Below are 27215 nucleotides of genomic sequence, written 5' to 3'. Positions count from 1 at the left end.
GCCAGGACGCACCCTACGAGAACCTTCGCTTCTCTCTAGCACTCCGCCCCTCGCGGTTCTCACCATATAAACCCCTGGGGAGCGTGGCCTCCATTTGCCCTATAAGCTTTTGTGATCTTCCCCATCGCCGCATCGCATTCTCCGATTCGAAGCTCTCTGCTCGCTCGCGTCGCAGCCATGGCGAAGAACTACCCGACCGTGAGCACCGAGTACCAGGAGGCCATTGAGAAGGCCAGGTGCAAGCTCCGCGCCCTCTTCGCCGAGAAGAGCTGCGCCCCTCTCATGCTCCGCCTCGCGTAAGCCTCTCCTCCACCTACACGCCCCCGCGCGCTCGTCCATATCGTTCTGGAAGGTTCTGGAGGCCTGATCTGGGTGTTTTGTTCGAACGCGCAGGTGGCACTCGGCGGGGACGTTCGACGTGTCGACGAAGACCGGGGGCCCCTTCGGGACGATGAAGAACCCAGCGGAGCAGGCGCACGGCGCCAACGCGGGGCTGGACATCGCGGTGCGGATGCTCGAGCCTGTTAAGGACGAGTTCTCCATCCTCTCCTACGCCGATCTGTACCAGGTTCGCACGCGATCTCGCTCTATCTGGTCTGATGCCCAAATGGATGTGGTTTTTTACGGGGGTTTTTTCCTCTGCTTTTGTGTAGCTTGCGGGAGTTGTGGCCGTGGAAGTGACCGGTGGACCTGAGATCCCCTTCCACCCTGGGAGGGAGGTGAGACTTCTTAACCTTTTACTACCTTTGGGGTTTTGCCAGGGTTTAAGGCGTTGATTCAAACGGACTAGTCAGGGTGTGTAGGTGGGGCCTCTTTGGTAGCTCTTCTAGAGCACATCTCACATTAAAATCGGGAGCTCTCAGTAGTTTAGAAGTTTCAATCTTAGAGTGATTCCCTAATTAGGAGCTGAAAAACATCTTATTTTGATTTACTTCCCCAACAAAATTTCTTTTTCCATAATGTTTACATTAGAGAGAATCACTGAAGAATCATTTTCAGCTATAAAATCACTTTGTCATAGAATCACTCCTCTCAGAGAAATTGGATCATGGAAAACTTTACCAAACAGGCCTGTAGTTAGGTGAGACCGGGAGAGTTTACTCCAATTAGTATCACCGATGTATGTGCCTATTATTATCGTTTGGTTGGTGCCTCCTATAGAGGGCGATAACTGGTCATTCACGCCACAGCGATTTTGATATTTAACAGTACACTATTTCCCCCCTGCAATATCGTTTGTTGGGGTTTGTGTGCATGCCATCGCCTTTTTGTGCTATGGGTGGTTGTTTTGGCTTGATATGACTGCTAATCTATTATCATGACAATATGGTATCATCTATGAAGGGTGGTCAAGTGTGCAGTAAAAGTACCCTCAATAATTTACTGTATTGTTTGTCCATAGGTAACATGCCGCTTTTAGTCTTTGTGTAGGGTTAGGATTTGTTGATTAATTTTTTGCACAGGTTAGACCTTGCCAAATAGGTGGCCTGGGCTTGTTTAAGCACGGCCCATTAGCCAAGCGGGCCATACCGTGCCAATCCGCATGCCGAGTCTTTGGCCCAGACACAACCCACTTAAGGTCGAGTTGTGCCGTGCTAGTCTGTGGCACGGTAGGCACGACGGCGGGGTGGGGCGATGGTAGGATGGTGCGGTAGGGTGGAGTGATGGTGGGATGGGGCGATGGTGATGATGGGGCTGGGCGGCGAAAGGGCGAGGTGATGCAAAGGTGGGGGACGGCAGCAGGTGACAGTGGCGGCAGGGTGGCTTAGCCAAGCGTGGCCATGCCAGTACGTTGTGCCAATGTCTCGACCCAAACACGGCCTGACGGATCATACCGTGCCGTGTTCGGGCCATGCCTACAGTACCGGGCCACATGCTGGCCCATTAGGCATAGCCCATTTGGCTAGCACTAGTACTGGTGCATTCATTGATCTTGTGCTTGTGATAGGTGAGTCATGTGAAATGATTTTTTTTGCACATTTTATACTTTGTATGAAACTATGTAACTTATTATCAAATTTTACATTTAGAAAAAAAATGTTGGCTTATTTGTTACCATAATGGTTTCTTGTGTGGTGGTTTGGCATATTGAGAACGACTAAATAGTGTTCCTTTGGTAAAAAAACTGTCGATATGCTGGATTTATCTATGATCGCATGCCTTATTTTGTTATTAGTGTTACCAATCAACAATAGCTTCCTGTGCTCAACTTTTAATTGCTTTGAATGGTATATACATATTTCAACATCAGTTGCTAGAGTCTTGTTCGTATGTTGTTGAGTAGGTTATGTGAGGTATCAATGCTGCTCTATAAATGTGTTGGGCAATACAAAAACATAAGTCTTTGGTGTGAATGGCCAGTTGTCAAGTTCTTGCATGCTTTGAATTTACCAGAATATGCCATTGGGTATGGGTATATTGAGTCTAGACTTCTTCTGGAGTCTAGATGGCTCTGATTGTAGTGCCCTGGTGGTGATGTGCATTATATTGATTATGCAGACATGTGGTCCCACTTGATACCTTGTCAAATTATAGGCCATCAAATTTTCGTTGGGGGTCCAAAGTTTTTACTAGTTATCTATGATTTGTGATTACACAGTGTCAGGTGATAAGTAGTTAATATTTGGTGATAGCATTGTTAGTTCAATTATATCTTTCTTTCCCCTTGGAATTTGGATGGTTATCGAGATGACTGATTGATAGTTTTATTTGTTCCATGCTTTTTTGGTTATGACAGTGTTCATTTAGAGTAATTACATATTTCTTTTGTCTTTTGCAGGACAAGCCTCAGCCCCCACCTGAGGGCCGCCTTCCTGATGCTACTAAGGGTAAATCACTAATCTTTACTACTACTGTCATGAATAATGAAATGCTTAATTTTTTTTAACCATGTGCCCTTGGAGGCTTTGATGTCACTTACTCTGATAAAGGCGGCAATGCCTTGTCTTCCAAAAAAAATGCCACTTATTTCTTATTATGTTGAATCTCATCTTTAAGTCGTCAAATACAAGCACTTACTGTTTACTTGGTGTTTTTACTAGGTACTGACCACCTTAGGCAAGTGTTCGGCAAGCAGATGGGCTTGAGCGATAAGGACATTGTTGCCCTCTCTGGTGGCCACACCTTGGTTTGTTGCTATACGCTCATATCTGCTTCATAGTGTACTTTGTATGCATCTATTAATGTAGTTTTCTTGGATTTTTCTCTAGGGAAGGTGCCACAAGGAGCGGTCTGGTTTTGAGGGGCCTTGGACTAGAAACCCATTGCTCTTTGACAACTCTTACTTCAAGTGAGTGTACAGCCTTTTTTTTACGCGACAGGAAAAAGTGACTACGAATTCCTCTTTTTGTTTGCGAATCCCTGTTTGAAGAAAAAAGAAAGAAATTTTTTGACAAATTCGCTGATTTTTTAAAAACGTCAGCATTTAGTTAAGAAATTCTTAAAATGCATCAACCATATTCTTCATCTCATTTTTAAGCAGCTGAATGTTTTTAGTGATTAATAACAATCCCACCTTTACTGGACTCTTTCCGTAGGGAGCTTCTGATTGGTGACAAGGAGGGCCTCCTTCAGCTCCCAAGTGACAAAGCCCTACTGAACGACCCTGTCTTCCGCCCTCTAGTGGAGAAATATGCTGCGGTGTGTCTTTTGTCATCTAGTTAACCACATTAATTATGGAGATCTGTAAGAGCTGAACACTGATCGTGGCTTCATTTTAGGATGAGAAAGCTTTCTTCGATGACTACAAGGAGGCCCACCTCAAGCTCTCCGAACTGGGGTGTGTTGCCAATCATCCTTAGCGCTAAAATTTGTATTTTGGTCAACAACATATCTATTTAATTAGCTACCCTTGATTTCAGGTTTGCTGATGCGTAAAAAGTGTGCCCTAAGGCTACTGCTGCTGCTAGGATGGGATCGTGTAATCTTGTTTTGCGTCTAGAGCCAGTGTGAACCAGCAGACTACCAAGTTCATCTCTAATAAATCTGTCGCCCTGAGGCCATCATCCCTAGTACTTTGTTGATAGTTCAATGGGCCATATAGCTAGACTTGGATGCTGTATGCCGCTGAAACTACTAGATCTATCTTGTAAGATGCAGTACGTTGTTGTGCCTTCTGCTTAATCCATGCTTGCATGTGTCCTGTTCTTGGATCTGGTTTCGATTGTTGTCGTTTACAGCCTGTGAGATTTTAAGTTGCGTGCTTCGCTTTACGTGTACTGATTCTGTGCGGAAGTGTCTAGACTGCTTTTTAGCATTTGGAGTAGGAGAGAGCTTGGCGGGATAGGGTTGTTGGCTTCCAAGGCTGTTTTGAGCCAGCTGACTCCTGTTCTTCTCTGAGCTACTGAAATCAGAATCCAGGCCGTTTCTTATAAGGTGCTCCTGTCCACATCCACATTCCTGCCCACCGACCCCTTCCCCACTCCTTGACGTGGCGAGCACGGAGGCTGCACTATTCCTCCATGCGTGAGGGCCGCTAGACCTGACGTTGTTGTAGATGATACGATTGGCGTTGCTAAGCTGCACAAGAACACTAGAGACGCGACTTTGGCCAAAATCCAAAAGTGTACAACATGTCAGCACAATTGTTTAACTGGCATGTGTATTCGATATCTCATTTATTTAAAAAGGGTTTTTTATATCATGCACCAAAAATTTTCTAACCCTATATTTTTTGACACATGAGGTACCGAATATGATAATGTGCACCGTATTCAGCATCTCATATGCTGAAAGCTCCCTATATTCGTCATATGAGGTGCCGAATATGGTACATAGTGTCGTATTCGGCACCTCGTGTGTCGAAAGCTCCTATGTGCCATGTCACGTTGCGTCTCCTTCCGGTGCTGACGCATGCTACTACATTTCGTTTGTCGTGGCCGTGTTGCACACATGCATGTGTGGTGTATTTTTCCTTTGTTGCGGCCATTGTGTGCATCCTATAAAAGGAGAGGAGGAGGAGTGTTTAGCAATTTGGAGCAGCGAGGACGAGCAGCAGCACAGGGCAAGGTGTGAGGTAGTAGCGTGAGGCAAGGAGCAGTAGCGAAATGAGAGGAGGAGCAGCAGCAGTATGAGGCAAGGAGTAGCAGTGCAAGTTGAGGGGGAGCAACAATGCGAGGAGTTTCAGTTATAGTAAGTACTTAAATTTTGTATGTAATTAATACCTGGATTAGTAACGGTAATTAGAGGTAGATTGTTTTTTCATTCAAATACATTAAGTTGATAAAATTATATTATTTAGATTATTTGCATAGTTTGATTAATGAATTTGATTAGTTGGTGTATTTAGGTTATTTAGTTAATTTAGTAGCATGAATTTCATTAATAAGTGTAATTAGATTATTCCCTTAGTATAATTGTATGCATATCATTAACTATTATAATTATAGTATTTACGCAGTTTAATCAGAGTTACTAGAGTTATCTGATAATCACGGAGTAGTGGTGTAGTGGTTGCGAGGGTTCTCGATCTGTTCTGTTCGGAGCCTTTGCATCATCAACATCAAAGCTCCACCAATCGACTTATCATATTACCTTTCAGAAGATCGGGCAAAAGCGCATCAAAAGGTATCTCAGGGTCTACGAACTAGCCAACCATCCTTCTGTGTTAGGTTTCTCTATGAGGCAAAGAAGGATAATAATGTTACCCGACCAATATGTATCCCATAATCAGATTTGGCATTTTCTATTTGGTCACCGTCTCGTTTTTTCCATTTATTCAAATACTCCTCTTTTACGTTAGTCATTCCCAAAAGATAAAGAGTTGATCAACAAAGACATCTCAAACTTCTTGGTGATATATATGCACTTCTGTGGGGGGGGGGGGTGATGCCTGGTTTGCGTAGAAGACGACGAAAATCAACGAACATAAGGGGTATAGGGGCGCCCTCTACTATTCAACCAGAAAGTGACGAGGACGATGCGGATGATGATTCTATGCCATCAATGCCTCGATGTTTCAGCAGCAATATTGGAAAAGGTTCAAAGAACACTGCAATCATAGGTTTACACATCACATTGAGATGTCGTACAACGAACTATGATATAGGATATACTCCTACCGTGATAGCTCAAGATGATGAAGACGATAATTTCATGCCACAACGACCCCTCCCTCTAAGGCCTCAATCTCAGGACAACACCCTAGAGATGAAGGTGGATTTCATTATACCCATCCTTACAACTTCTCATCATCACCTTAGAGACGACAAATATCTTACCCTAATAGCATTGACTGGTACAACTATCATTATACCGCTAATTTGCTTCGTCACTTTCCACCGCTATCTTGAGATTATCTAGGTATTCAACAGCTATGCAATATGTATGTTCTTCTACCAATTATGTGAGGTACTATTGTTGCTCTACGCTGATACAACGATCTGCCAACTTAGACTTTAGACACAAAATAACCACACAATGGAGCTTTAAACATAAAATGATAACACCTTTATCATCACTCAGGCTTTGGACACTAATTGACCACATGGTAGAGCTTTAACGCAACAACAGTAGCACGCCATACACCGAAAGCTTGCATGCAACAAAAGGAAACAACAGCAGCACGTCGGCCTAACGCGAGCCAAAAGCCCTGAGCGGGAAATGTGCAAGGCATCCTGAGCAAAAGGCAGGAGCACGTATCATTTGTGGGCCATTCACGCTGAAGCGACATGACGCGACAAAAGCAACATTCGAAGCAACATGATGATGTGGCCAGCTATATTCGGCACCTCGTGTGCTGAATATGATGCGGTGGGCCGTATTTGGCACCTCATGTGCCAAATATGGGAGCTTCTGGCACATGAGGAGCCAAATACAGTGCATAGTATCATGTTCGGCACCTTATATACTAAAAAAGGGTGGGATCGGAGAATTTGGACTCACGGTGTACCAAAAACCCATTTTCGGTAAATGAGGAGCCGAATACACATGCTAAATTTGCAAATACACCGATATATTCTCTATTTTAGCAAATACGGTGCCGTATGTTGTATACTTTTGGATTTTTGCTGCTTACCAATGCCATTGTGGGGACAACAACCATGAACCTAGGTGCGCCCTACTTGGAGGAGGCGACATCACACGGGGTGGTGGACGGTTCCCAGCGGGGGACGAGACCATGGACGTGGTGTGGGTAGGGTGCACCACCAACTGGTGGATCTTGGAGGCAGTGCTTGAGTTCCTGTGGAATGACATGACATGGTGCTATGCCTAGACGACCTGCTATGGGTGGACCATTTCTAGTTCTGAAAGGCCAGCGTGGCGATCGGCGCATTAGTGACGAAGAAAAGCACTCACCATAGCAAAGATGGGGTGATCGCACTCAAGACAAGCTAGACAACCAATCAAGAACAAGCCAACGAAGGCGTAGCTAGTACATGCAAACCAAAAAGAGGATGATCTTGCACTCATGAATATAGGGTGTGTTTTGTTGCTCGAACGATGTTTTATAGAGTTATATCGTATAAGCAGACTAAGAAAAAACAGGTTGAGTAGAGTCATAAGTATTGAAAAGAAGAGTGTTTGTTACTTGTATCTATTTGGACAAGATGAGCTGATTTTTCTGTTTGGCTGACTGAATCTGAGGCCGCATGAACGGATGCAAGAGTTGAGATTGCGAATAGTTACTCGCATAAAGATGATTTTGTGATACTAACAAGTGAGCCCACCTACATAAACGGATACAAAGCCTACATTCGCTTAGCCAGGATGAGTAGTGAAGCTCAAATCGAGCTTCACAACTCAGCCAGGATTAGGTCATATATTTGTATCCGTTCATATAGGCGGATACAGTAGATGCAATCAACCAAACATGTTTCTTTATGAGATTATACGTAAACACCGAACCAGACTGAGAATTCAGATAACCAAACACACCCATAGGGTTCAATTGGTCTGGTCCTAGCTTAGGCTTGCTAGAAGTCTGCCCGCCCAACCAATTAGGAGATCCAAAGTCGGTGAAGCATCTAAGGTTCACGAATTTGTCTGTCCACCAAAATACGGTGGCCGGCGAATTCTCCAAAATTCGCGAATGTCAGTATAAATTTGGTAGAAACCAGGAGGATTTTGTTATTTTTTTGAATTTTTAATTTGAATGGACCGGAATTCGGTTGGGACCGAATTCATCGAAAACCGTGAATTTTGAGCACGCTGCGTCTGGCTCATTAACAAGGCTGGGTCCTAAGTTGGCATGCAAAATTGGGACTCGACGTACTGGCATGCTCCAAACCTTTATTCTTGGTACAACCGATTACAGCAACGCCTGAAACTAGTAGCAACAGCTTACATCGAGAATCATGGCCTCGAACATCAACAAACAAACAATGCAATGTTCAGTCTACCCAGCGCTTCAATCTTGCGCCTATTTACAAACATGTATAAAACGGAAACCATACACCGGGGGTTTAATCTAATATCGGAAATTCGGGTTTAATTCGATGGCCTCGTTGAATATCAGCTGCTTCATTTGGTCTTCGGTTAGGGCGTGCTGCTCGAAGTCGAACGAGAATGGGTCCGTGCAGACGGGCTCATCGGCGGTGTCGTGCAACCGCTCCAGGTACGGATGGCCCAGCGCCTCTTCAACTGCATGACAAAAAAGGATTTCGGTGAGAACTCAAATCAGTCGGACCTGAACCCCTACTATTTCTCTGAATTAAAGATCTGCTAGTTTGAAACCAACAATTGAAAGCCTGAAGTAAAACTCTGCTAATCTGAAAGCAATAGAGGAATCTCTGAAGCAAAACTCTACTAGTCTGGAGCCGATAGAGGAATCTCATCTTCCTTTTCATCTTAAAATATGTTATTAGGACTTTTTCTGTCTTTTGTTTCTCAAAAACCAGAAGGTCAAAGAGACTGCTAAGAAGCTAGTTTTTAAAAAGCTGATTTCTGATGAAATAAACTAAAAGCTAAGAGACTGATTGAAATGAGCTTTTCTAGCTTTTGACATGCTAATAAAGTTAAAATTTTATTACAAAAGCCAATAACAAAAGGCCATTAGACAGAAGCTAACTTTTCAATCTAAAAACCAAAACCCTCAACCCAACCAAACACAGCCATAATCATCATAGTCACTTTGACAAAAGCAATATGAAGAAACCTCCAAAGTGAGGGTCTTTAAAAACACATGATTTTAAAAACACAGAAATAAGAAAAATAAGATTGAAATGTTCTAGCACCTTGAATCATATATAATGAAAAAACACAGACAACTACATAAGTGATTGTTTAGATGGAGCATATGAAAAACATACTAATCATATGAGAGATAGATTCAGAGTAAATTTACTTTAAGGTTAGATCTCATATTACAATTCCTCCGAAATTCATATAAAAGAAGCTAATTCATATTATTTTCATAGGAAGTTGATAAGCCCATTCATTTGTATCAAATTTGTTCCAAAGAAATCTTATCGAAATTTTTTCTAAAAACTGAAATCCTCCAAAATTACTATAAAATCCCACGATAAAAAAACCTAAAACATAAAATAAGGGAGGATGGGTCAAAGCAACCGCACGAGTTGCACATGGAGAAGAAAAAAAAATGCTAGCCGCCGCGGCGCGGGTCACCTGTGATCCTCTGCAGTGGGTTGAATGTCAGCATCCTCTCAATGAGGTCCAGCGCGACGGGCTGCACCCCCGGGAACAGGCTCGCGAACGGTCGGCGCGGGAACCGCGGCAGGTGCCTCATGTACTTCCTCGCGTCCTCGTTCCGGATGAACCCGAGCTCCTCGTCCGTCGGCGTCCCGATCAGCTGAACGAGCAGAGTAGAAAAACTTCAGAGATGATCGAGAGGTCAGTGATCCAAGAACCGAGTGCAATCTCCATGTGGACCGGTGAAGTTACCTCGGTGATGAGGCGCATCTGGTGCATGTGATCGCGGCCGGGGAAGAGCGGCTGGCGGTTGATGAGCTCCATGAAGATGCAGCCAACGGACCAGACATCGATGGCGGCGGAGTAGTCGGTCGAGTTGAGCAGCAGCTCCGGAGCGCGGTACCACCGCGTCACAACGTACTCCGTCATCATGTCGCTCTCCGACGACGGTCGCGCCAGCCCGAAGTCGCAGATCTTGAGGTCGCAGTTGGCGTTCAGCAGCAGGTTGCTCGGCTTCAGGTCCCGGTGGATCACGTTCGCCGAGTGGATGTACTTGAGCCCGCGCAGGATCTGGTACAAGAAGTACTGCAACGCGACGAACGGTACATACCGCCAATATCAATTACTCCATCGGGTCATGCCAAGAAGATAACTAAACTGATGGCGACATCGTCGACGATCACTTCACTTACCTGGCAGTGCTCCTCCGAGAGTTGTTGGTTGGAGCGGATGATGTGGTGGAGGTCCGTGTCCATCAGCTCGGTACCGATGTACACGTCGTTGAACGCCTGAGGGATCGGCGGCGGGATCACGTCTCTCATGCCTATGATCTGTTTGTCGTTCATGCCCGAACATGAAGGTCAGATTCAGGCGCACAAGCATTCTATCTGAAGCGCAACAAATTGTGACATCCACGCGTGTGCTCTGCTTACGTTCTCGTGGTCGAGGTGCCTGAGGAGCTTGATCTCCCGGAGCGTGCGCTTGGCGTCCATGTGGTTGTCGAAGGCGTTCGCGATCTTCTTGATCGCCACCATCTCCCTGGTCTCCAAGTTCATCACCGAGCTGCACGCGCCCATACAGAAAATTCAGAACCATACCACCAATGAACACTAGCAAATTAAGTATTCTTCAATTGAGAACGCACCAACCACTCCACTAATAGATTAACTAAACTTGCTCTCTCAACTGCAGAGCCACTAGATAAAAATTTCTATTAGAACTCCACTGCATTTAAAGAAATTATTGATTCGCCCAACCCGTCCTCTGAACTAATCCTCCACAGTTGCCAATCGGAGGAAGCCGCAATCAGCTTCGCAAGAAATCAGATACCCAAGATGAACAGAACGTACCAGACGATCCCGTATGCGCCGCGGCCGATAGGCATGATAGGCGGCTGGTACTTGGCCGTGACCTCGAAGAGGTTGCCGAAGATGTTGTACTGGAGGAACCGGCCGCCGTGCGTCACCGTCGGCCGGAACTCGGCCACCGGCGCCCCGTCCATGCCTCCGCTCATCCCCCCTCGACCCGACTCCCCACACAAGGCAGAAGCGCTCGTTCCTCACAAGCACAGGAGCACAAAGCCGGCGCAGGCGACGACTTTATCTCCGCGCTCTCGATTTCGGAAGAGGAGACGGGAGGATTTAGGAGGAGGGGCGGCTTGGGCAGGCGTTGCGGAATGCTCTGCCCCCGAACAGACTCCAGCTGAGGAAGCTAACTAGAAAGCGAGCGGCTAGACCACAATGCTGCTCAGCCCCATGCTTTCCGCCTGGCGATTCGTGAAGCGAGGGCGGGCACTGATACGGCCGGCCGGGATGGAAGCCTCTGCGGATCCGACGGTGTGGATGACGTTTCAACGGTCAAACCGCAGCTCAGCGAAGAACGCATCCAGCAGGCACCAACCCGATCAGATGGGGTATAGGTATTGGAGTAGTGCTCCACTCGTGTCAGAGATTGGTGGCGTGGATTTCTCCCTGTGGTGATGGGGACGGAGCCGGCGGGAGGGAGACGGAGATAGCCGACGCGTTGTTTGGTTGGCGTTGGGTTGGCGTTGGCGTTGGCGTAGGCGTTGGACGGGGAGAGGTGGGGTGTCGTGTGTCGAGCGGGCCAGGGATGGACGATGCGGTCTTCGTGGCCGTGCGCCCGTGGCGTGGCGTGGCGTGGCAGCGTTTGATCGGCCGCGTCCTTCTCGTTCAATCGCGCAGCGCCAGCGCCCCATGGCGCCGCGCGGAAAACTTGAAATTCTGCGTACCGACTCACGACTCCACGCTGGTCGTTGAGTTCGGGGCCGTGGAATTCCCGGACCCGCGTCTCTTGGGCGCCGCGTCGTGGGTGATTTGCTTGCTCCGCCCGGGTCGGTGTTCCGCAGCGCTAGCAAGCCAGTAGTTCTGTGGTGTGTGCGTTCGTACGAACGAAGTTCGGTACTAGACTACTAGTGAGCTGTGACTATTGGTTGCCAAAATCGGCGGTGATCAGGAATCTCTTTGGTTTTTGGTTTATTCTTATGGAGTTGAAGGATTTGAATGCAGTCTGAATAAAATCTAGGCTTTGCAAATAAAAAAATGAGACAACACAATGATAGAATAGAAGGAAAAAGTAGAGGAACAATAAACAATGATAAAGTTCGATGGGACGGGAGCTGGGACTGAAGCCTGGAATTGATCATTTTGTTGTGATCACCAAGATCGCGATAGCAACTATGCATGATTGTGGGATAGTGGGAGAGTTCGTTTGATCAATTGGGCGTCGGAGCAGTTCAAGTAAAGTGCAAGTGGCTGTCCATGCTCGCATGAAAATGATTTAAAGCCATCTGTTATCTAGTGGTGAAAAATGATTTGAAAGGCCGAATTTTGGTTAATAAGATACGACCTTCAGTCACGAAGTGGCTTGCCCATGGTTACGAGTCCTAATCCATGTAAGCTGCTATGCAGTGTACTGGCAATTACAAACAGATATCAGGATCAAGACCACAATAAAAAGTATACTCCACACCACCATTTTTACAGTCAATTCGAGCTGTCAAAATGTGCTGATAGGCGAACACAGTGAATAATACTTATAACTGTTATTATAATAATTGTTTATCTCTTATTACACTAGATAAGTAGAGTATTTATAGGTATACCTCAACTACTTCCGTAATTATTACATTTTTACCCATTATCCATAGAAATATTTCTTTTAACACTAGAAAATATCTCAGAATATTACTAGAAAATATCTCAGTGGTTCATTACCAAGCAAGTCCCACCAGAAAACCACTGAGATCCGCTCCATCCCTTCCTTCGAGCAAGCAACACTAGGTGGGATCGTCGTGCATAGCAGATTGATGGCAGCTCGGTACCAGGTCGCCGGTCGTGGAGAAGAAGGCCTTGCATCGCCGGACCACAGCGAAATGACACGGGAGATTGCTAAGTCTCGCCTCCACTCTCAAATCCGTCCCCAGCCTCTCCTTCTCCTTCCTCTCGTTGCCTGGACAGTGCTTTACCGCCATGCGGCCATTGGTGACTGAGGAGCCAGGCCACCGCCCAAGCTGGCCAATGGCACCCACGCCTAAGCTCTGTTATCTCCTCACGCCGCTTTATCCCCCTATTGTTCTCTCCTACCCCTCACTCTCCTCTCACCGAGAGCACTGTAGAGGGAGTGATGCCACCGAGTTGCTCACGTGCCACCACCAAATCCAAAGCACTGCCCGATTCCACCGACAAATCTGCCCCACCCGAGCCTAGGAGAGCGAAGGGAGAGGTCGTCCAGGTCATCTTCGACTGCCTTCCACCGGATACTGCATCGAATCTCATGCACCACCATCTTCTTCCCCGAGTTCGGTGACCATATCCGTCCCTCACCGTCGCACCGCCTCCCTGTAGCTCCAACCTCCAACTTATAGTCCAGTGTTTGCTCTATGTTGTTCAACATTTCGCACGCGTCACTTTCGTCTTAGCCCACCACCGGCGTGGTCCTCCACGAGCACCGCTCGCCGCCGCTCCTTGTGGCTCGTTGTTGGCCTCTTTTTGGCTAGGCCCATCCACCGGGAACCCCTCCAACGTGCTCTCCATCATGCGTAGATGCTCACGGTGCCGACCTCTCACTGTCTTGTTGCCAAAATCCGCTGCCCACCATGAGCCAGACCGCAGTGAGCCCTGCCCATCTCTCTCTCTTTATCCTTCCTCCGTGAACCCAACAAATGGTGAGCCATAGACTCATCCCTCTCCCTGTATGACCGACAGATGGGACCCACCTGTCAGCCACAATAAGAGAGGTGAGATGTTGATGAGAGAGATCAAGGGCATTTGTGTTATTTTCAAACTATTCTTTCTCCTCATTAGCTAAAAATGATTATTTTATTCGACGCGGTGTCCTAGAGACCAAGCTACATTTTCGTAGTGCGACTAAGACAAAAACAAGAAGTGCGGTGTGGTGTGGACCAAACCACGCTTTATCAGTGTCCCACAGACAAAAATCCATAATAATAATAATAATAATAATAATAGTAATAATAATAATAATAATAATAATAATAATAATAATAATAATAATAATAATAATAATAATAATAATAATAAGGGCATAGCCCTCCACTCTCATATGCTGAAAATAAAATATATCATTCACACGATGACATTGACCTTCGATTACCCGCTAAAATTTTCAAAATATAATCCTGCGCGACCTATACAAAATATCTATGCGTGCAAACGATAGATTCTTCTCCTCTTGCGAGGCACCTTACTCCAGACTTGGCACAAACCAAGCGTCTAGCGCCCACTGATGTACTGCGGGGATGACCTGGTCGATGTCTTGGACATTCATTGTGATGTCCCACTGCCACACATAGTATTAGGTTCCACCGTGGCCCTCGAGCCAGCTGAGGAAGTGGAAGCAGCCTTTACAAAGGTCTACGAGGTCCCTATCCTCTGAGAGGATGTACCATGTGTCATCCCAACCCTGCAATATGATCTTCCTGTATAGCTCTAGGATCGTATGCCAGCCTATGCGATCTACGAGGTTCTAGCGCCCATCGTTGAGCATATTCTCTTCGAAGTTTTGCGGTGCTTGCAGGGTGAAGCCCAACAGATATTGTCGAGTGGTGGAACCCATAGCTTTTCACTTCGGAGGAGGAGTACATGGCCTCTGCTTGAATGACCCATGCAGTTTTTCCCCCTTCAGGCCATATGCTCGCCCAGATGTTCTCCGCTGGCTCTGATACCCAGCCATCTGCATTACTTACTCGCCACCATGATGTTTTCTAGAGGTGATCTACAACTTGAGGGAGCAGTTGCGGTACACATAGATGACGATGATTTTTCTCGATTCACCCCGCAGCTTCGGGTGTATAAACAAGCCCTTTGGGTTCTGATAGTGAGCCCATTCCAGGAACTGGGGCAGCACGAATGCTTCTCTGGTCAGCAGGTTTGCGACTCTCACATATTCATCGCCACATTCAAACCTTATCAGGTAGCCCCTCTCAAAGGTCTTGATTCTCGTTAGGCGCCTCTCGAATGACGGGACGTGCACGGTGAGGATCCTCTCCTCCAGTGAATAGAGCCCCACATGGGCCTCGTCAGTCCAAAGGATCTAGGGGACAAATTGCGAATGCTCTACGATAGATGTTGTTGCACCACCCAGTGCAAACTGCCTTGAAGGACACAAAATTCCTTGGCTCCTCGAAGCAGTCGATGATGGCGTGAAGGGCTAGCCATGGGAGTTATGCCCATTCCATGACTAGCTTTATGGAGACTTAGCTAGCTTTTGACATCGTTGGGTAGAGGGTGGACGGGGATGCTGAATAAGCGTGAATGTTATGTGAGGTTCACAACACTGAGTTCCGTATTTATATGCGGCATATTAGGTCGGTTTTAGGAGGTGAAAAATCGCATGTCACTTGGAGTTAAGTGGCGACGATTGTGATTCTCCATGGAAATTCAGGCGTCTCAATGCCTATGTCGTATGTCATTATGGTGTCATGTAGCGACACGGTTAAATTCGAGGCACTACATGGCCTCACTTTTTGCTGCCATGTGTCATTCACATGCCCTGTGTCCTTCTCATCGTGCAGATGTGATGTGAACATTATGGGCCCTATGTGTCAGGACACGTGTCGTGCTCTAGTACGTCATATGTGTGGTGACGTGCTATGACGTGTCCTGAGTTTTCTATTGTTGTGCCCTAGGTGCGGTGTGTGTGTGTGGGGGGGGGGTACCCCTCCCCCTTGTGGCAATTCTTTTCTTCACACCCATTGTGTCCTTGCTATTCTGTTAGCCATCTCCTTGCTTCTGTGTAGACCCTTCGGGCGAGGTGTTCCTCGTTTCCTTTGGTACTTCATTTCTTATCCACTTCGACGAGATGACAAAGCCCAAGCTTCAACACGCTAGTGTCACGGCTCCGTCAACACCATACTTCGGAGCCAGCCGATGCACCAAAGGACATATTAAGTCTCTGGTGTATAAAGGTTGGATCCACGATGTGGCTGTCGGTTGCCTTCGATTGAGGAGACAACGTGTAGGATCGATTATACTCTAATAAGGCAATCATAGGGGATGAATGATTCCATAAACCAAATTCAAAGATTAATTCACCCAAATCAAAAATTGATTTAAACTTAGTATTCCACTTGAAACAAATTGTATGCTCTAGTAAAAGCAATGTAGAGAAAAATCCGTTGGTCCGATTGCTCTCAAATTTGGACAACTGAAACTAGATTCAAATATGAAATTAACCAAATATGAATCGAACCAATCTAATATATGGATCCAGAATTATACCCAGTCAAAATAGACTGTATCAATCAAAATCGAGTTGATCAAAACCTAATCGAATTGACAAAAAATCTACTCCAGAGCAAACCAACTATTTTTCTGGTGTCAAGCTTTCAATTCGGGAGAGGGACAAGTTACAAAAGTTAGGGGCATCTATCTATCCTCATAATTTTCTTTTTGACGAGTACAAACAAGTACAGAAGATTTGATACACGGCGTGGCAGTACAATTACTAGCTGAGAATTTGCATGTTACTAGTACCATGCAAAGTTTGGCTCTCAACAGTCACATTATATGCTTGTTGTGACAACATCGAGGCCCATGAGAGCGATTACTTTGAGCAGATAGTACATTAACAACACAAAGGATAATGTTTTAGTGGTTTCAACGTGTATGATGACTTCCTTTTATAAAATTAGGGTAGAAAATTGACATGATGCTCCATAATTAAGAGCAGTCCAGCCATCAGGAAAGTCTGGACATGCCGGCCATCCATGTCAATGGGCTGCAAGCTGGCAGAGCGCTCTAAATATTGGGCAGGGCTTATGTTGGGGATTGTGCATGGCACCTTTTCTTCCTGATGGGCCGAACCTTAATGGACAGCCCCCCCACCCCGCAAATACTGCTGAGAAACTGCTACTATTCAGTGTAGTTCAATAACTTAGTGAGAAACTGCTACTATTCAGTATAGTTCAATAACTTCACGAGAGAACGATTGACTCCCTATTCTTTATTCAACTCGGTTTATAATGAGAGGTGGTGTTTTATATATATAGTGGTAAAAATCTCTAAGAAATATAATTGAATCTTTCAAGAGATCGAGAACGATTGCAAAAGAGAGACACAATATAGAGGAAAGAATGTCTATTTTTTTTATTAATCTCTCTTTATAATAAAAAATATTGTCTTATATATATAAGTATTCAAAACTATAAAAAATATAATCAAATATTTCAAAATATCCAAACGAACCCACGTTCAATTATAAAACCTAGCTTTCCTAACATACACAACCGCGTCCGGTGTGGCCGGCGAGACGGTTAAGAATTGGTCCAAGTGCGCGCGGCGCGAGGCCCTTCACACACGTCACCCAACCAAGTGCTATTACTGTACCAAGCTCGGAAGAGAAGAGGAAAAAATCTCATCGGCTCCTCCCCTCTTCTCCGCGCGTCCTTTCGTCTTGTGTGAGCTCCGGGGCATAAACCCCAGCGCGGCGGCGGCGGCGGCAATGGTCTCTACAGCCTGCCTTCGGCTCCCCTTCCTCCCCACCCGATCCCGCTCCGCCAACCCGGCCTCAACCTCCTCGCCCCCCCGCCGCCTATCCCTCAAATGCAGCGCCAGCGCCAACTCCGTCTCCATCTCTCCCGCCTCGCTGCCGCGGGCAGCGGTGGCAGACGGCGTCGAGTCCGTGGACGTTAACGGACTGCGCCGCCCGCCTGCGCCTGTCTCCGTCTCCACCGTCCCCGCCGCCCGCGATCCCCACTGGCTGCCTCGTAAGTCGCGTGGCCTCGATTGCGTTAGTTGATTTTGGGTTTGATTAATCCCTCGAAAGCTTGTGGTGCTGATTTGTGGTCTGTTTGTGGATTTTTTCTACTGTGGTCAGGGCCGCTCACTAGTGCGGACGTGATGGAGGCGAGCGGGGTGGGGCTTAAGGTTGCTTACCAGGTGCTCGACGAAACTCTCTGTGTGCAGTTTCAGTTTCCTTCGTACTGCCCTCTGTGCTTGTGTGTGTGTTTCTGGGATAATCTCAATTAGGAGTTTGGATCTGGTGACTAATTCAGGGTTGCCCTGGAGCATACAGCGAGGCGGCAGCAAAGAAGGCGTACCCGAACTGCCAGACTGTACCCTGTGAGCACTTCGATACTGCATTTCAGGTAGCTTACTATTGCTTGTTGGAATACATATCCTAGTTACTTCACTTGGTTCATGTTGCGGTTTCGGATGATGGGCATCAAATAGGAAAAGGTTAAATATTTTTTGTTATAATTGTTGATAATTTGAAATACTGGCACTGAATTGGACTGGCTCCACATTGCTTTATTTGAATGCATTGTTGTGCAAACAGATACTCATTTGTCCAAAGAACTTATCGCTAGCACGTAATATTCAGTTGCCTCAGTAAATTATTATGTAACAGAATCTTTTTTTTTTCTGAAACTCTTTGTTTTTTCAGACAGTAGTGTATCAAACAAAAAATACTATAACAATTGGTACTCATTTATTTCTATTTTGCCTTTCAGACACTAAGATTTGTGATCCATATATGTTACTTCCATAGTTTTCTGTTTCAGTACATAGATGAATCATGTGCTCCTTTGACAGGCTGTTCAAGACAAGCTTGCTGATAGGGCAGTACTGCCACTTGAGAATTCATTGGGAGGTAGCATACATCGGAACTATGACCTTTTGCTTCGGCATAAGTTGCACATTGTTGGAGAGGTTCGCCTTGCAGTTCGTCATTGCTTGTTAGCCAATCCTGGCGTGAAGATTGAAGACCTGACAAGTGCCATGAGTCATCCCCAGGTGAACTGCTTAGATGATCTAGCATTAATGTTTTTTTCCTTATTCTTTTCTTTTTTGGTGGAGATAACCTTGCAAACTCATCATTCTTTAATTCTTAGGCTCTTGCACAATGTGAGGGCACGTTGACAGAGTTAGGAATTGAACACAGAGAAGCTGTTGATGACACTGCTGGTGCAGCAAAGGTAGAATGCTACTTTCTTCACCTGGAAGATTCACCTTCTAATGCAGATACCTTTTTTCTCATTCTTTTTGAGCAACTATATTTTGATTTTTGGATAGAATGGGATTGTCATTTTTCAGTGACTCATCAAGTGAACTGTCATTAATCATAACACAATTCTTCTTTCCTAGTTTGTTGCAGAACAAATGCTCCAAGACACTGGTGCTATTGCTAGTTCATTGGCTGCTGAACTGTATGAACTGGAGATTCTTGCTGAAAATATTCAGGTATAGTGATTTCTTCATAAACTAACATGTTGTGTTCTTTATTCTCAGCGTTTAGTCTATCTCTTTCTTTAGGATGACAAAGATAATGTCACTCGTTTTATGATGCTGGCTCGAGAACCTATCATATCTCGCACTGATAAACCATTCAAGGTACAAATCGCTGTGCAACTTCTTTTCCATCTTCCATTTAGCTCTCTGCCCCTCACCCGCACCTTATAACAACCCCATTGACTTGTTTTATGATTGTTTGATTTTCAGACTAGCATAGTCTTTTCACTTGAAGAAGGACCTGGAGAGCTCTTTAAGGCACTTGCTGTATTCGCACTGAGGGAAATCAACCTCGCAAAGGTCTGTCCAACAACTTTTGCTTGTCACTTGCATGCATTTTGTAGAAATAACTCACTATTACTGTCTGTTTTTTAATGGATATGCAGATTGAAAGTCGTCCACACAAGAAAAGACCTCTTCGTGTAGCTGATGACTGTTCCTCACCCTTAAAGTTAGATGCCAAACCCGTGACATCCTAATTTATGCAATTTTGCTTCCCACATTCGACATGGATATGAGTACCATTTGTGCTGTTTACACTTTGTTAACCCATTCGATCCTTGGTTGCACCAGGCACTTCGATTACCTCTTTTATGTCGACCTTGAGGCATCGACAGCTGATCCAAAGACTCAGAATGCTCTTGGAAATTTAAAGGTGCACTTTCTTTGTTAGTACAATCTGTTCAAGTGAACAATGCTCATATTGCTTTATTCGCAGGAGTTTGCAACCTTTTTACAAGTCCTGGGAAGCTATCCTACAGATGTGAGCGAACTATAAATAGCAAGTACTTCTGCAGATCACATGCTAGTGAGTAATGTATATCAGTATCTGCCTTTTGCTCCTTTTGTTTTGTGACTTGTATGGGATGAAAAGCATGCTATTTTCATGGACCTATTTGAATGGGGCTGAACTTGGGCAACTCAATCGAATGATGTGAATGTACTAGGAATTTGGGTGCATATCTATTACATGAGCTTGCTCGGGTCGAGCAGAAGTATAATACTGAACTCCTATGCGGAGACAACTAAGGGAAACTAAGTTGAATGGAAACATGTCATTATCTTTTAGAGTCTAGAAGCCCCAGGCTCCCCAGCTTTTTGTTAAGAAAAAACCGTCCACACTAATGTCCTTATAATAACCAAACCATAACTGAGGACAACTGCCACCTTACCCTCCCAACCACCATTTTTTACAGACGAATTGACAACCTCGAAAGATAGATCAACCAGCTTACAGACACTATTTAACAGCCTTAAAACAACCACTGAAACAAAGACTACGGATCTTTGATCCATTTCCCAGGTAAACAATTCCATGAAACATGTTATGATGTTTTCTAATGTGTTATGTTTGGTTGTGCTCATCCTTTATATTTCCCAAACAAGGAATTGTAGGGAAAGAGAAGGATAACTTAGTAAATTAATCTATTGATGAAAATTAAGTGATATATGCAGCACTCAAAATATATGCTAACCAGCAAATGGAAACTTTTATTTTAGGACACGGACTAAGTAGCATGTCTTACCATTCTTTGAGGTTTCTTTTTTAGGGATGGCATATAAATGCGGGAAATCAGATACTCGCAGTTGTAAAATTGCATGTTTAGAGAATAGCCACAATCCACTACAAAATAGCTGAGCACTATTCAAATCCGAAGTTTGATTATACCACGGGAGTTGGGTCCAGGGGAGCCAGGCATACTGTTTCCTCCAGCAAGGGACATGCCCACCAGCCATTCGACAGTTGGCCTGAACTGAGGTCACAAGGAGATCGTGGTGAGAGGTGGTGGCATTACCTTGCTGTAGCAGGCACCTGCTGTGCACTCTGCCCCCCAGGTGCTCACTGAAATGCCACACCAAGGGAGCTCACATGAGATGTTCGACGAAATGCCTCTTGAGGACGACACAACAGAACAAGCTGAGCAGGTCAGGTTCGAGGTTCTGGTGGCGTCGATGGGTGATGCACAGGAGATGAGGACATGCCATCCAGCCTCGACTCGCGTGTCTGTTTATTGCAGCAAGTAACCCAGTATGGAGAGTACTTGGTTGGTGAGGAGAGCAAGCCAACTGCCGAGCTAGATGTAGATCAATTGTTGTTTCCATGGACGATACCTTCTTGGCAAGAAATACTACTTCAAGTGGGAATTATTGAGATAAGGAAGGATGTGCTGGGGCAAGCTGGTAGAACAAGCCACTATGTGGCCATAACTTGTGGGTCTCACTACTTTTGCAGCCAGCGACATTATACATTGGCAGGTTAATGACACATGAGGTGCAGGCCAATCAGGCTGAACACCTTGTTCATGGGTCCTTATTGCTTGATGGTGAACAAATGTCTCAGTCTTTCACTTGCTTGGTCCCAGAGTCAGTCACAGAGTTCTATGTGCAATGGGATCCAAGAATTCTTTGCGTGCTGTTTTTGAGATTACAACATCAACATGGATACAACTTCAAGTTCAATCAAGATTGAACAGAGTTCAAAAAAAAAAAAAAAACTTGTACTGCCTGTTTTGCAAATGTTATCTCCTGCAACTATGAGTAAGATCTTGGCTCATTTGAGGTTGAGCTTCAGCGCTAGCTCTAATGTTGTCATCAATGGGCAGCGAGAGATGGTTACGGCACTTAGCTTTCGTTCGGAACTGGAGTTGCACAAATTCTTCAGAAAAGATGGCAAGAAGAGATTGAGCAAATAGGAGTAGACTCTGCAGGTAATGCTATTGCTTGGGGACAAGTAGCATTTCGTGGGGGTGGAAGTGTAACACATGGCCCATATCAACTGGGTCATGCAATGGGCCGTTATGCTAAAAGGCTAAGCCCACGGCCCAAGCTAGAGCATCAACAGCTCTACAAATGAGAGGCCAGGAGCATCGAGGAGGGGCGACAAAATGAATTGAATCTGAGTTCCTCTTCTTCCTCTCGAGGTTTCCTTGATGATTCCATCTCACGTCACGGCAATCTTGCCGGTGGCCATGGGAATTGTATCCGGTGAGAGTTCATCGACTTCCTCACGTCCCAGTCCTCACCGCTGACGGCTTGACATATGGCCTTATGGATTAATTCAGTTAACTGGACAAAATTTCCCTTTTACATGGGCATTTTGGGTTTTACTGAAAAGTATCCTACTAAAACTTCTAGTAAACAAGGAAACTAACTAGCAGAAGTTGACTCGCATTTGCTGAAGAAAGTACTGGCCATCTGTGAACATGAAAAGTTGTCGTTGCATGCCACCAATTCCCTTCTAAATCATAGTAGTCACTGCAATATTTATTTTTGTTTCTCTCAAGAATCTAATTAGTTCTCAAATGTCTTCTAATCCAGGATTAGCAGGAATGGGTGGAATATGGGCAATTGGTTTCAGAGCCATTTGAAAAGCCAGAATTAACTATGAGGCTGATGCTAATTTTTACAGAGCAAAAAGGCATATCTACATTAGTACATTAGGGAAGATGCATGTGATTCATGCATTTGGTTATAATGTTGAGAAGAAAATCACATCTTTTGCTGGCGATGCTCTTCTAAGCAAGATATTTTGAAAGAGCAGTCTTCTTTTATCTCCAGTTATGCAAGGAGGAATCTGAAAGGACAGTTGCTAATTTTATGCAGGAGCTTGTTAAAACACCTATAGAGATCAAAGGGTGGAATATTTGGTTGGTAAAAAACAGTTATAGAATAATCCTGTTATTAGGGATTGGTTCCTTCCATCGTCCCGCCACCTAGAAGATTTTTATTTTTTCATAGAACTATTCGTCCTTTTTTGTTTGTGAAACGAAACGAAAGATGAACTGTTCGGCAATCTGTTCCCTTCCTGCATGCCATCATGGCACAAATACTTGACTAATGTTTCCATGTTCATACCGACGTTTTCTTACGGGGTGTTCATACCTATAGAGATCCATTATGTTTAACCTAATCATGTGCTTGTGAGAAATGATGTAAGGATGGATCAATCTATTTAACTCTTCGAAAACAAATAAGATGGATCGCCTCGTTTCTTGAACCAAACATACTATTAAGTCATATGGCTGTCCTTTGGGGCTCTGTCCTTCGCCATACTTTCCGTCTGTGTAAGAAAATTCTTGCTCCTGGTTGATTGCCTTGATATGTGCCAGGTCAAATGGGATTGCTCTTATTTTTATAATCCTACCAAGTGATTGCCGAGTAGTTGACTGCAGTTTAGTCCCACTACTCTGTAACTAATGTTAAGAATTGGTGCAGAGCAGGAGAATATTCTTCTCTGGAGGCATTGTTCTGGGCTTGGAAGTGGGAAGCATTGAGAATATTACTATGCTCTTGCGCAAGATCTAGCATGTGCTTCCGGCCTGGGATGATTCTGTCTTGGAATTTTAGTTACTTTTTTACAAATGATCAAAGAATATGTCAGAACTTACCATTTTCCATGCCACTTTATATTGGTGTCGGCCTCCGCGTGTGACATGTCTTTCCTGGCCCAGCCATTAGCATCCAAAACGAACCAGAATGACTAGAGAATATCAAATTGTCTGGTTTACTGAGTAAGAGGGCCTATAGAGAACGGAAGCTGGGGGGGGGGGGGGGGGGGTTGGTCAATTGCTGAGATTCGCACACACCACCACATGCACTGGTTTTGGTTCGCGTGAAACGGTCTCCCTTGATGGCTGCTCGCTTGCGTACAATTTATGCTCTCTTTTCTGGATTGATTATCGTAGTGAGCATTAGCCTTTTCTCCTCGTTTGCTTTGACGGGAATCGGAGCCTTGACCCCATCTAACCAAACAAAAAGTAATAATCATCCCTACGAAATGGGGAGCATTCAGCATGTGCCTCCCGCTTGGCACCTGTGACTGAGCCTCGCAGCTTTTGTGATGCCAACAGAGCGGATCGATCCTGTCATGATTTCCTCTCTGTTTTTTCTTTCATTTTGTCATGCACAGTTTAAACCTGCCGTTTTCTCTTGACGATCGTGCCAGCTCGGCACTACATGTAGAAGTTGCGGCATACGAACGACAAACCTGAGACACGTCGCTGTTGAGTGGTGTAGCTCGTGCGTGCTGAGCTGAAGCCTTGCAGGAAGGCAACACGATGGCACGCGGGAACCGAGCGCGGTCCTATTTGGCGGAGCATTTTGTCTTTGCTCTACTAGTCTAGATTATTCCGGTGTAGATTACAATGAACAGCAGAGTAGATAAAATCGAACTCTTATATTAATTTAATGAAATGTATATATATACATATACACATATATATATATTAAAGAGGTGTTATTAGAGAGACATGTCTATCTCCAATAGACACAATAAAGAGTAGTACGAAGTCTCTTAACCAAAGGATATGTCACTTTGGTAAAGATATTTTGTTACTAATTGATCACTAACTGTAATCAATTCTAACACTATCCCTTTAATCAATTATCTGTAATGTAAACTTCTTGTTAAAAAACTCCTCTAAAACACTGTAGGAAAATATGAGGATAAAATAGTATATTGATATGCCATTAAAATTCCTTTAAATCCCAATAAAAAATATAAGAAGAAAATAATATAGCATATATTAATTATTATCTTATTGTAAGCTCACATGGAAAACCTATAGGAAAAACTCGTTGATGAACTTAGAAAACAATAACTATGATCTATAGATTATATTAAAACCTCCCAAAACTTCTTGAAAAAAAGAAGAAATAGTGGTGATATGCTATTAAAACTCCTTTAAAACTCAGTGAAAATAAGAAGTAGTATATCATATATTGATTATTGTTTCTTTGTAAACTTATATGATAAAACCTTTAAAAGGAAAACTCATTAGCGAGTTTAGAGAATAATAGATATGTCTTTAATACCTCATTTAAAAACTCTAAAAGGAAAAAAAAAGAGATATGACGTATGATCTTGTATAGATATTACCTCATCAAAAACTTTATATGAGAAACTGTATAGGAAAAACTCATAAAGAAAAATAGTACAATATAATATGAACATGTTATTATTTAGGGATAAACTCCTCCCGAACCTTACAAATCTCGGAGTCATCGTATACCAATTCCATGAATATATTTTTGAATGTGAAAGTTAGTAAAGACTTAGTGAATTAATCAGTAAGATTATCATATGATTTATTTTGCAAGATTTCTATCTCCTCATTATGATGATAGAATAAGTACGAGCAATATGTTTGATTATATTACTCTTTATATAACATGTTTGCATTTGAGCAATGCATGTAGAATTATCTTCATAGATAATTATTGGTCGGTGATTTAATGAAACTACTACCACATGATTGATGCATGTGGTTTATCATTTTGTAAAGACATACACATGCATGTGATATTTCAGAATGATAGGTGAAAGTAGCCATTAGAATCTGTTTTGATGACACCTACGAGAAGGCTATATCACTATAAAATCAGTCTATGATCTGGTTGTATGGGATCAGTTATATAGCTAGAATCTAAATATCATACTATGGTCATATCTTGATTTTTCTGATAGAAAAATCTAGATTTTTGGTTCCATAAAGATATTTATAGATATCCTCTTTGACTCCTACCTAATGGTGTTATTAGAGCTGCGCTATTTAAACTAGTAAGATATCTGTAAATACAATATCAGACCTGTTGCGATTTGCAATATACATGAGCGCTTAAATGGCACAAAGATATAGAACTTTCGATTCAATATCTTCTCATCGCCAACTCAGGGTATGAATAAATCTTGATTCATATTTAGGGATTGAATGACCATGAGTATTTTGATAGATAAGATTGTCCAATATCATTTAGATACTAGTGTACTGATGGATAAATATTCCTAAAGGAATATTTTCAAGTTGTAAACTTAAGCGAAAATTTGGCTTTACCTAAATCATTCATCTCAAATTCCGTCTTAAGATAATTTCATACTTTGTCGTGTGTGGTTTGGAGATGATACAAAATCTAATTAGGATTTCATTATGGACACACATATGCAATCATCGTGGTTGGAGTAACTCTTCTGTGGAAGAAACTCATTTAGTCAGTTGTATCAAAATCAACTAACTATTTAAAGTCATGAAGTGACTTTAAGTTGTACACAATATATATTGCGATTTGTATTTAGATTCAGAATACGAACTCTATTAGGGACTTATATGTCCGAATCTATCCAATTCATTTGGTCTGCCAATTATATTAAACATGAGAATATAATTTTCACACATACCATGGGGTATGTAGCATCGTAATTGATGTTGGATCTCTGCGTGAACCCTTGTGCTATAAGCCTCGCTATTTCACCACCTTATGAAATAAAAATCAATTTTGCTTCCATAGAGAATATATTGTGTTGTTGAGCGAAAGTAATTCTCCTTAATTACCACCTTTGGATTGACCAATTTGAGTACTGAAGCACTCTACCTAGGTCTTTTGGTTTGAATCCAATTGAAGGTGTATGGCCATTTGAGGAGAAATATATGTCAACAATTTGTAGTCTTTGGTATTAATTGATTCTATAGAATCAATATAATTTGTGAAAATATTATCCTATTTAACTCCGTGTATTTCCTAACACAATGGAGTTAGGGTGTTCCTATGACCTAGTGCCTGAATTTATGTACACATTTGTGCTAGATATTTGGATGTTGAACATCCATAGGCGTTTGGACAATGAATATCTATAAGTGTCAATCAATTTAATATTGATTTGCATTTACTGTTGTGGAGGAAGGATTCTTCTATTTCTGCAGTAGCTTGCAAGCTTTATCCTTTGTGCGTATTTCCTCCCCCCGCCCCTCTTATTTTGATTTAAAAGTTGAGTGGTTTTGTTTGGTACCTCCACTCTTTCTAGCACATTCTTAGTAGGATTTAGTGATACCTTTGTTGTTAGTAAATGTATCTTGGCAGGTT

At 43.8% G+C, this 27215-nt stretch overlaps 3 protein-coding genes across 4 annotated transcripts; 2 read left to right on the top strand and 1 right to left on the bottom strand.

Annotated features, from left to right (window-relative positions):
• The first annotated feature begins 80 nt into the window (after positions 1-80).
• LOC133916353 (L-ascorbate peroxidase 1, cytosolic-like) lies at positions 81-4151 on the top strand. The gene is made up of 9 exons (XM_062359989.1): positions 81-296; positions 394-568; positions 654-719; positions 2780-2828; positions 3042-3127; positions 3210-3289; positions 3537-3639; positions 3720-3778; positions 3861-4151. Exons 1-9 carry the CDS (start codon positions 178-180, stop codon positions 3874-3876), a joined length of 753 nt encoding a protein of 250 aa, XP_062215973.1. The 5' UTR covers positions 81-177; the 3' UTR covers positions 3877-4151.
• A 4058-nt stretch (positions 4152-8209) lies between these two features.
• LOC133916352 (mitogen-activated protein kinase 5-like) lies at positions 8210-11315 on the bottom strand. Its single transcript, XM_062359988.1, has 6 exons — positions 10938-11315; positions 10521-10650; positions 10281-10418; positions 9841-10173; positions 9565-9748; positions 8210-8580 (listed from the first exon to the last, which is right to left on the bottom strand). Exons 1-6 carry the CDS (start codon positions 11099-11101, stop codon positions 8408-8410), a joined length of 1122 nt encoding a protein of 373 aa, XP_062215972.1. The 5' UTR covers positions 11102-11315; the 3' UTR covers positions 8210-8407.
• Positions 11316-17390: 6075 nt separating this feature from the next.
• Positions 17391-23151, top strand: LOC133916351 (arogenate dehydratase 2-like). Of its 2 annotated transcripts, XR_009909483.1 has the most exons (13): positions 17391-17833; positions 17944-18005; positions 18122-18214; positions 18663-18863; positions 18962-19045; positions 19215-19310; positions 19383-19460; positions 19569-19658; positions 19745-19809; positions 19932-20013; positions 20077-20166; positions 20909-22343; positions 22677-23151. XR_009909483.1 is itself a non-coding variant. In XM_062359987.1 (12 exons), the coding sequence occupies exons 1-11, from the start codon at positions 17569-17571 to the stop codon at positions 20134-20136; spliced, it is 1176 nt and encodes a 391-aa protein (XP_062215971.1). In that variant the 5' UTR covers positions 17392-17568; the 3' UTR covers positions 20137-20166; positions 22677-23151. The 2 variants fall into 2 exon arrangements, 1 of the variants encoding a protein (XP_062215971.1); XM_062359987.1 differs by lacking the exon at positions 20909-22343 and having other exon boundaries at positions 17392-17833.
• The last annotated feature ends 4064 nt before the right edge of the window (positions 23152-27215 follow it).

The sequence above is a fragment of the Phragmites australis genome, chromosome 4 (assembly GCF_958298935.1).
Source record: "Phragmites australis chromosome 4, lpPhrAust1.1, whole genome shotgun sequence".
Taxonomy (NCBI): Eukaryota; Viridiplantae; Streptophyta; class Magnoliopsida; order Poales; family Poaceae; genus Phragmites; species Phragmites australis.
Note: the sequence above shows the minus strand (reverse complement) of the source record. Positions and strands in the feature narration are given on the sequence as shown.